Raw genomic sequence first — 10,945 nt, 5'->3', positions numbered from 1 at the left:
GGCTATAAAATCCCCCGCCCGGGCGCGCGTGGGGAGCTAGCGGAGCGGCAGGACGCGGCCACCTGCGCCACGAGAGCCAGGGAGACGGTGACCTCCCTCGAGGACGGCGGAGACGGTCCCGAGACTTGACGCTTCAGACCTCGGGGCCGGCCGCCGGTGCGTGCGTCGAACTTCGAGGCTGGATTCCCTGCGCCAGGGCAGAGGCGCGCAGACGCCCGCACGCGTGGATTCGCGAAAACGCTCAGGGCTTGTGTGACCTTTAGGAGAGTTGGAGGGGGAGTGGTAGGAATCTCGAGCTAACTGATTTCTTGTCCTCATTCAAGGAGGCAGCCACGAGCACTCCAGCTTGTCCTTGGAGGAGCCCGAGAGGCCCCTAGGCAGCCCGAGGCCCCCGCGCCCAAGCCCCGGCCGCCCTCCGGGCCGCGGGTTATTTCTGAGCACGCGGGAGTCGATCTCCAGTAAAGTCGGGACATCTTGTAGATAAAGTTTCGTCTCTCCTCCTCGCCCGCACGGTCCCCGCCGCCCGGCGGCCCCTCCTCCCAAGGCGGGCGCGGGCGGGGAGATGGCCGCGGGCGCTTCCCGGCGCAAAAGGGCGCCGCGCGCGTAGCCGCCGCCACGCTGACCTCCTGCTCCAGCCGGCTGCTGCGCCGAGCCCCGGCAGCCAGCGAAGCCAGACGCCCAGAGGGCCAGGAGGAGGTGGCGACAGGGGTCTGTATGGCCGCTCCCTGCCGGCGGGCGGTGTGCGCCACGGAGCTCACAGGCGGCGCTTCGGGCTCGGAGCGGCTCTGAGCCGCGCCGCCTGCAGAGACCGACCTAGCCGTTCGGCGGAGCCGCGGGCAGGGACCCAAGGAGCAGGAGGAGGAGGCGGCAGCGGTTGTTTCTCCCAAAGGGCAATGTGGCCGGCCGGCGCGGGCACCAAGCTGCCCTGTCCCCGGGACTCTGCGCTCCGGCGGGCGGCTTTCTCTGGGAACCTCACGGCCCTGCCTTCTCACCTCGTGCCCGCCGGCCGCAGCGTCCGGGTCTTCATCAGCGCCAACCCCGAAGGTAAGTCCCCTCTCGGCTTTGCCGGTCCGTCCTTCTGTCTGTCCTCGCTGCGGGAACCGGCGAGTGTACCTGGTGCGCCCTGTGCTCCCTTCCTCCAGCTAAAGCTGTGGCAGCCCCGAGCGCGTGGGAATTTAATTTGAATCACTTTTATTCTCCCCTGCTCGTCCGCTGTGCCTGCTGACTTCACCCGGGACACCCATTCTTACCCCCCAGCCTCCCTGGTTACTCCCCCCGGTCAAGCTAAGAAACATCCACAGCATTAGCAGGAGCTTCTGGAAGCTCCCTTCTGCCTCCACCACCAACACCCCCTTTCCCTTTCTTTTAGCGGTTTCTGTTGCGAGGTTATCGCAAACACAAACAGTAGGTCCTTTTGCTCTCAGCTCCGCTGGCAGGTTCCTGAATGGGGGCAGCTTTGCCACTTGCTCCCGAGGTGAGGTGAGCAGTGTTCCCTGAGACTCGCCTCTTGAGGGTGCGATGGTACCCTTTGCCTTGGGGGCCGAAGGCCCGCGGAGGTCGAGGGGACGCGCACCGTGGGTCCCGGGACCGGCTTCGAGGTGGAGCGCTCAGGATGAGTTCATCTCCTCCGGTAGGTCCCCAGGCTTGCTGTCCCCGGGGTCTAGAGCCTGGCCCACTCAGTCGTGCCCCCGCTCGAGGCCACGCACCTGCTAGGCGCTCAGCGAAAACTTGTTGATACACTGCGTTCACAGTCGCGGCGGCTGAGCGCGGGGTGGTCAAATCCTGTCCATCACTGCCTTGCAGCTCTGAGTCCTGAATGTTAGATTTCATTCCCAGTGAGTGGGGAAAAGGAAGAATGTTTTTGTCTGGGGCTGGATAAAACTGCAGGGATTCCTTTCTTCTAGGAAAAAAAAATGTTCGGCCATAAAATGAGTTTATAGGAGACGGAAATAGATGTGAGAGATTTGAGAATTAACTTTCCCTGCGCTTTAACAAGCCTTGGGTCTTATTTTTACAGAGTGAAAGAAAAAAAAAAGTTTACATTCGAACAATCATTGGATAGGAATCCTCATTTGAAAACCCAAGGCTCTGGTTGCTTGTGGAAAGCATTCAGAAAGAACCAATAAAAGTAACTTTCTAGAAAATTATCATTTACCCCCAAAACATGGCACTAGCACTAGTTTTAGGTAAAGCTCACATATGACAAGGGAATTGGGGAAAGAAATAGGTACCATGAGCTAATTAGTATTAGGACTACACACTTTTCGGGGGAGAGCATGATTGTCCTTTTATCTGTTTACAGCTGGCTTTCACAGAACTTAATTAAGGAGCCTTTTAGGAAGATACGCTACACTCTCAAAAAGTCTGTCTCAGATATGTTCCAGGATTTTTACCTAAATTTAGATTAAAAAAAAAAAAAACCAAACGTGGAAATATGCAGCCTATTAAGGATTTAAGGAAATCTACAAGTTTTGCGTTGCTTTTTAAAATATCGCTAAAGCACTTTTAAAGTGTTTCAGAGAATTATGTTAGAAAATGTTTAGTTCTGAAATTTTTAATTCTCCTGAGCTTATAAAAATGTCTTATGAAAAGTGTTTAAATCTGGTGATGCGAACCCAGTTAAATCACTCTTTTCCTTTAAAAAAGCTGCTTCTAAAATACAATGAAAATTCTGTTAATATCATGAGTAGTTGGTTTTTTTCTCACTTTAAATTTGCAATTTCGGCCAGGCACGGTGGCCCAGGAGTTTGAGGTTGCTGTGAGCTAGGCTGACACCACGGCACTCTAGCCCGGGCAACAGAGTGAGACTCTGTCTCAAAATAAATAAATAAATAAATAAACAAACTTGCAATTCCTAGGATAAAAATAATGAGTTTATACTGAGTCATCTTAATATTGAATTAATATACAAGATTAATGTCATTTTTCTTAAGCCTGTCCATGTGATTCTTCAAAATCCTTAGTTTCTTGAAATAAAAGCTTTAGCATATATTAATTCTAGGAAAGCAAACAGGAAGAAGGAGGCAGTCATGTCACTTGAGCACTGTTTGAGCTGGACAGCTTCCACACTCATCTTTCTAAAAACACAGAAATGTGAAGCTTACCTGGGAAGTTTCAGCAGGAGCAGGTCCTCAAATTTTATCCAAATCGGAGAGCCGGTGGCATATTGAATAACAAAGACAGAGGTGGGCAGTTTTAATGATCTGAACATGAACCTTCAAATCTTGGTAAATGCTCTGTCAGAGGCAGCACTTGACCGTAGGATCTTATGGATGCAATTTAAAAAGCAAATGGTTGTGTTTTGGTACAATCCAGCATTAGATTCTTGGCCAGTGCTGAAGAGTCTGTCTGCTGTCAAATTAAGACAAAGAACATTATCTCATGCTTTCCTTTACAAGCGCAAATCCAATTTATGTTCTAAATAAAAGCTGTTTTGTATTGAACTCACAGAAATACTTTGAGAATCCAGCAAGGCTCTTGCTTAAATTATAGTTTTAATAGGCATTGCTTTACAAGGCTTATATGGAATTTTCCCATCAGTAATGAAGATAATACATGCATTTAGGATGGAAAAATTATTTTCCCATCAATATTTTGATTTTCATTTCCATCCTCATACAATTCTCTGAGAGTGGTGGACCTGGAGGTGTTCTGCCTGTTTTACAGATGAGAAAACTGAGGCTGTATCAGATTAAGCTGCTTGCCTGAATTCATGTAGCAGAGTGAAACAGAGTGGAGCCCATAAGATACTCAAAACACATCTTTTGGTACCCTTTGGCCAGGCTAGGCTCCTGAGGAATATGTCTGTAAAATATCTTACACTCACATGGACAAGAGAATAAGCTGGGTGTGGCAGATAGGTGCTGTCCAGCATCTTGTCACTGTCAGTCAGGCTTCAAGAGTATGAATAGCTGAAAGGGCACATAGCTGCCCTGACCCACTTTGCTCCCATCAAGAGGTAGCCTTAGAGCATTCGAGGAAATTTCAGGAAGTGCTGGCTGCTAATGGACATGTTCCTGTCCAGAAGTATATCTGCATCTGGCCAATCCCTGCCATGTGGAAGATGCTGGAGAAGGACCCCTCTGGGGGAGGCAATAGCATTATCCCAGATTTTCTTAAATGGATGGGCCTTGGACTTCATCTAGTCCCACCTCCCACCCAACATAGAAATCCCATCTGTGGCATCTTTATCAATCCTTGGAAGTTTTTTAGTCATTTAGCTACTGTCTTTCTGCCAGAACTGCACTTATACCTCCTTGGAAAAATGATTTTTAAACACATGTAATACCCTCCCACTGTGATTAGCCTAACAGCCTGTGCATATGGAGAGAAGAGGAACCTGCATGATTCTCTCCCCCATTAGAGTTTAAGGGCCCGCCTCTTCTTTGCCTTGCTTCTTTATCAATTTGGAATAAGGTAAAGTCTTAGCAAAAAAAGGAAGACCGAAATATCCCCTTTACTACTGAATAAGAACTGGCACAAGTCCGTAATCCCTCAATCCCTTATCTATGATCCTCCAGGCCAGATGTGATTTTGGACTTTTTTTTTTTTTTTTTTTTACATTTTTGGGAAAAATATATATATACTGTTTAATATATGGGGCCTAAGTAAATACTCCATATCAAATATGAATATGTCTGTAAGTAAACATGACTTCACTCTGCATCGTTGTACAGAACTTTCTATAATGCTGGAAATGTCTTTATCTGAGATGGCAAGCACCAGGCACATGTGGCTACAGAGCACTTGACATGTGGCTGAGTTTTGAATTTTATTTAATTTCAATGAGTTTAAGTTTAAATAGACACGTGTGGCTACTGGTTATCATATCAGACAGCAAAGCTCCAAGTGGAGTGATAAAGATTGTAAGTAGCTTCATGTCAGTTAAGGTCAGGTTTGGCTGTTAGTTGACTTAGGTCACTTCAGGTTTGGCTGCCAGATGGATCGGGGGGAAACTTTTATTTTCAAATCGTTGGGGATTCTGGAATTGCAGGTAAGAGATACGGACTTTTGTTGGAGAATATAGCTTTAACTGCAGGCAAGTGAGTTTCCCAGTATTGAACCCCAGAATTACACAGACTTGCCCTCCCACTCACTGTCAGCAATGGATGGGACACAGAGCATCCTCCCCAGCCCATGAGCAGAGCCAACTCCTTTAAAACTTAAGATGTGGAGGAGCAGAGAAGAATGGCAGTTTTACTTACAAGAGAGAAAGAAGGGGCTGGGTTATCATGCTCGGATTTTTCTTCCAACTGCAGCCATCAGATTAAGACTGTTCTCCTCCCCTGAGAAGTAATTGACAGCATCCACCGTCAGGGCTGCTATACTAGTGCATCTCCGTCTGCGTGGAAAATGACATCTGGAGTGCAGAAGGTACTCTAACCCCTACCTTTGTGCATTTTTCTGCCCACTCAGATTTCTGCACTCATCATCTTTGAGAGTTGTGTACTCTTATCTGCAATGTTGAAAATCAGATGTTCAGATCATTACCACTTAGATTTCTTTTGTGTGCATGACTTTGCATCTTCCCAGACTCTTCTCCATGCCTTTGGAGTCTCGGTGGGGAAGCTTGTTCTCCGTTTTGATGGAAGCCACAGCTAAGAGATACGTTTTCCCTTCTTACGTGTGCACAGGCTCATTTGCTACAACCAGCGGTCATTTGTTTTAGCTTGCATTCCGGGCAAGAGGCAGGAAGATCTGCATGGAGAAATTCACATGAAACCTATCAGTACTCTTCACCATCATTCTTCTTAGCTTTCCTACTGTCCTAATTATTTCCACGGCTCCCCATTTTTTCATTGTCTTTATGAGTAATGAGAGAAAATACAGCAAAAAATCACATATATATTAATGTAAATGTGTGTATATATGTGTGTGTGTATATATATACAGAGCCCTTTTGATACCACAAGAACATCTTTAAAAACTAAGAGTCTTCAAGGAAAATGCACTGAGTTGATATTTTATGATAGATGTATGTAGGACATTTATAATGAATGAGTTCTGAAATTTTAGTGATATCTTCTAAGTCCTTCAACAGACATTATTCGGGCAGGAGAAGGTATTAGCTACAAGGTAAACTTAGGAGCCAGACTTCCTGAATTCAAAGCCTCAGTCCACTATTTTAATTCTATGATTTCTTGAGCAAGTTGTTTCACATCTTTCTTCTCAGTTTCCTCATCTGTAAAGGAGGACAATAACAGTGCCTGCTTCACGGGGTTATTGAGAAGATTAAGCTGATAGGGTCAAAAACACTTAGAACAGTGCTGGGAACATAGGACATATTAAGTAAATGTTAGCTGTTCTTATCATTATTATCATTATTATTTTTCCGCTATGATCTGGACAATGCAGATATGTTTGTACAAACATAAATTAGGCATATCCTGGAAGGAATGCCATCCATAGAGGCATATCAGGTGGAACTTAGAATAGGCAAGCATGGCTTGTGTTCTGAGAAATGCATTGGTGGTCAGTTTCATCATTGTGTGACCATGGTGGAGTACTTACACAAACCTTAGATGGTTAGCCTACCACGTACCTGGGCTACATTGTGTAGCCTGTTGTTCCTAGGTTACAAACCTATACAGCATGTTACTGAACTGAATACTGTAGGCAGTTGTAACACATGGTATTTGTGTATCTAAACATAACTAAACATAGAAAAGATACAATAAAAATACAGTATTATAATTTTACGGGACCACAGTCATATATGTGGCCCCTTGTCAGCCAGAACATCTATATGTGGTATATGACTATAGTAAAATAGAAACTGCTCTAGATCTTTCATGAAATTAGGTGCTTCCAAAAATCATTGTAAGGGTTGGAGGAGTAAAAGTCAGGGGCACCGCTGGGTATCTAGTTTCCAGAGGGCAGGAAACTGTAGAAAGCACTGCCCCTGGGTACTGGCTAGCTGGCCACCATCTGCAGAAACACACATCTGCTGAAACCCGCATGTCAGCCACCATGACTGGTGGCAGAGGAACTTTCTTGGTTCCATTTGTCCTCCATATCTCATGCAGGTGCATTTCTTTGGCAGACCTAGAATTGCATTTGCACCCTGTCAACAAGCAAATCTAGGAGCTTACAGGCTTCCAGCCCCTACACAAAAAGCAAGAGAATAGAAGGAAGGGTAATGGATACTCAACACCAAGAAACAGTGTCCAGCCCAGGGAGAAGCAGGCACATCTACTCACTCAACTAGTAATTATTCATGAAGCACCTACTCTATAAGGAGTGCTTTTTGGTGCTTAGAATACTGAAGTAACAAAAGAAAACAGGTCTTTGCTCTTAATGGAGTCTACATAAATATAGGTGATGAGTACTGTGCTAATGATATAAGCAAAGCATCAAAGGGGCACTAAGGAGGGTTATGTAAACCACCTGGGAGGGGGGATCACAGTGAGTGTTGGGAGGGCTTCCCAGACGAATGGAGCCAGGGTTTAGAAACTGTTCTGCATGATAATCGAATATGAGGCAGAGCAATGATGAGCTCTCAACAGGGAATAGAAAGAAATAACTTTATTATTCAGCAAAGAGCTTTCATCCTTTTGAATAGGAGTGGAGCAGACGTCTTGAGGTGATATTATCATTTGCCCCCTGAAGGTGGCTCATTTAGAATGACATTTGAAAGAAGGCATGACTTGGACTATAAAGGTACACTATATACAAACAGATCGTGACTTGGTGGTTTAAAATATCAGTTACAGATCTTTTAAAATTCTTGTTACACCAAGCAGTGATACCGTTTGCTATTTGAAAAGGTTTCTGTAAGTTTGTATTTTATTTCTGTTTCAGTTGTCTATTGCTGTGTGTCAACCCACACCAAAACTTTAGTGGCTTAAAACAGCAGTCATTTATCATTGTCACAGTTCTGTCCTTGGTATTTTGGGCAAGGCTTGGCTGGGTGGTTCTTCTGCTCCACAGGGTGTTGAACGGAGTCAGTCACTCAAGTGCTTTCAGGTAAGCCGAGGCTGGGCTGGGCTGGTGGGCTGGAAGGTCCAGGAGGGCTTGATTCTTATGTCGGCACCTTGGTGCTCCTCCATGAGGGAGTCCTCTCTCTCTCTCACCCTCCCCCTCTCTCTCCATCTCTCCAGCTTTTCTCTCATCCTTCAGGAGTCTAGCCCAGTATTCGTTATAGGGGGTTGGGTTTCTCAGAGAAAGGAAATGAAAGCTCCCAGACCTCTTAAGGCCTGAGCTTGGAAGTCCCAGAATGTCACTTTCACTACATTCTGTCACTGATGCAAGTCCTTAGGCTGGCCCAGATCCAAGGTGCAGAGGCATAGACTCCATTTCTTAATGTGAGGAAAGGTGTGTGCATACAGGGAAGGGAGGAATTAATGGTGGCCGACTTTGAAAACCACCGTAACCTCCCAGTTATAGCGCGTGGTTTCCTTGACCTTCCTTTGTCATGATTAAATGGGATAACACACAGAAAGTGCATAATCCAGTGGCCTTGCATCTAGCAGGTGTTCAACGAGTGTCAATAATTAGCTGTTGTTACTATTACTGTGTGTTGTTAAGGGTTGAGAATGATTCAGTAAATAGCACCCTTCTTCCCCTCCCAGGTTCTGAACTAACTGGAAATTAGTTGTTGAGAAAACACCAAGAGTTTACAGATAGATCAAAAATATCACCATTTTTTTTTCCTGATAAAGGAAATAATGGAGAATGCTTTTACAGTTCCTAATACTAAACAGCAGAATTAGACCTTCTTCCAGCCACTCACTGGCAAAGGTAGGCCCCAGAAACCCTCCACCGTGTGGCCTGCCCCACAAACCCGAGCCTGGAGGAGAGAGCAAACCCATGCTCCCTGGACAGGTCAGGTCCCAGGGGAAGGAGTGAGCAGGTGGGCCGAGCTTGCCTGCTCTGTTATTCCCGTGTTTTCCAGGTCTGGGAAGGATTAGTGGGGAGGTAAAGAGAGTCCAGAGGGGAGCAGCTTGCATCGTGGCCACATATCTAATATGAAGAAGAGAAGACAATGAGTTGTAAGCTATGAAAAATAAGAGCAGGAACTGTACGCAGATATCGGTGTCAGAATACTTTCGTAAGGTAAGTGCTTAGAATGGTCTTGGGGAAGACTCACTTCATCTCTCCAGACATAAGTTGTTTTAAACCACTAATTTTTAGTTGGATTGACGTGCAGCAATAGATAACTGAAAAATAACATAAAAACCCACAAGCACCTTTTAAAATGGCAGATGATGAAATTCCTACAGAGTAATAGGAAGTAATTGGGTTTGATAAAAACAAAGGCTATTTGAGAATTTGAGAAATTCCTGATAACTGATATGACAATATGTATTTCACTAATACAGCAAGAAATTGTCATCAGGTAACCAGCTTTGTGCTCTAAACGTTGCGTGGATTCAAACCTAAGGCAACTACAGATCTATAACATAAGTATTCGGACATTAAAGATTGTCTGTTTTCAAACATAGAGCAACTGTAATAAGCCAGGCAGTTTAAAGTTCTTTTTAACTCAAAAAAATTCTAATTTTTGCTTTCAATGGTCATATGATTTAAATAAATGTAAAACTTGTAGCAGTGCCTCAAAAGCATGTGTTGGTGCTGAGTTATCATGCATAATCAATCTGAAAGGAAGTATAGTGCTATTAACTTAAAGACACTCTTGTGTCACTTCTTCAAAGATTTAGCTTCCATTGCAATTTTTGTTGAAACCAAACAGGACTCATTCTGCAAATTAAAGCGTGTTGGCTAATGTATAATTACAAAAAAGAGCTATGTGATAGAAAGTTAATGAAAAGATGAAAAACTGCAGCTTGGATGCAATTCAAAGGGAATAAAACCCCCTTTTAATAAAATACTTCCTTGAAATCTCATTTTCATTCCAAAATATCTCAAAGACTGTAACATGGGCACACTCAGAGCAGAGAGCAAAGCACAGATGTCAGGTGTCTTATTCCTAGAGTGATGGCAGAATTAAACTCGGAAATGAAACCACAAAACTGAAAGGGTGTCCTTCATAATGCTTAATCTGATCCGTTACATACAGTGTCATTCAAAGAGATTCCTGCCACTGAATATATTTCCTTCAGATTTTATTCTTAGCATCAGCTGCAATATTTATTATTAATAGATACCCATTGTGTATGAGCAAACTCCTAATTGGTTGGTGTGGAGAGTTACAAAGGAAGTAAGAGACACATACTGCTGTTTTTATTCTTTAGACTCGTTCATCTAGGAAACAGGACAAACACAACTATCAAAAAATACAAACACTGCAGCTGTGAAGGGGATATTTGCGTGCAAAGGCCAGTTGGAATAATTGGAATCAAGTTGTTGTATCTGATAGCCCAGTTAAGCATGAGCTATTCAAATTTGGCCAAAAGGGAGAGACTTCACATCTAAAAAATGATCTGCCTACTGTAGAGGCGTGGCCAGTGGGGAGCTGGTCCAGCTGTAGGTGAAGGGAACAAGTCCACATCCAAGAGAGGGCACAGTTTTTGAAGAGAAAGCATTTGATACCAGAGAGCCTGATAATGTCTAAAGGTTTCCCCAGCAAGTGAGCAAAGCATATGCTGAAATTTTAGTTTCCTTGAGAGTCAGAGGAGTAGCTCTAGAGTTTACTTAGATTGTAATTGGGGGAGTTTGAACAGGTGCAGAGCTTGAAGGTCTTGGGCACACAACTTCCTTTCTGAGGTGGGGACGTGAGATGGGGACGTGTGGAGGGGCCCAGGGTAGCAGAAAGAGTCTGGCAAATGCAGTAGGATCCAGTCCCTAGTCATTAGAGAGCTGAGGCCCTGGGACAGTGTACAAGTCTCCAGTCAGGACTAGAACCCAAGGCCAGAACTGCAGCCTGAGTAAGATGACCCTGAGTCCCAGAGGTTTGGGACTGAAAATAGTACTAAACATTTCCTGGCTGAAGTTACTGTTGGGCCCAGGGAGTGGGAACAGCCACCACCATGATGGGTGGCACAAG

At 44.9% G+C, this 10,945-nt stretch overlaps 1 protein-coding gene across 1 annotated transcript in view; it reads left to right on the top strand.

Annotated features, from left to right (window-relative positions):
* Positions 1-893: 893 nt before the first annotated feature.
* NWD2 (NACHT and WD repeat domain containing 2) overlaps positions 894-10,945 on the top strand; it is a 161,271-nt gene continuing 151,219 nt past the window's right edge. The window contains exon 1 of the mRNA XM_069494563.1: positions 894-1,044. Within this exon, the coding sequence (XP_069350664.1) occupies positions 894-1,044 (151 nt within the window). The remainder of the gene's footprint in view (positions 1,045-10,945) is intronic.

The sequence above is a fragment of the Eulemur rufifrons genome, chromosome 19, assembly GCF_041146395.1.
Source record: "Eulemur rufifrons isolate Redbay chromosome 19, OSU_ERuf_1, whole genome shotgun sequence".
NCBI classification, from domain to species: domain Eukaryota; kingdom Metazoa; phylum Chordata; class Mammalia; order Primates; family Lemuridae; genus Eulemur; species Eulemur rufifrons.
The sequence above is the reverse complement of the archived record's forward strand: the minus strand, read 5'-3'. Positions and strand labels throughout refer to the sequence as shown.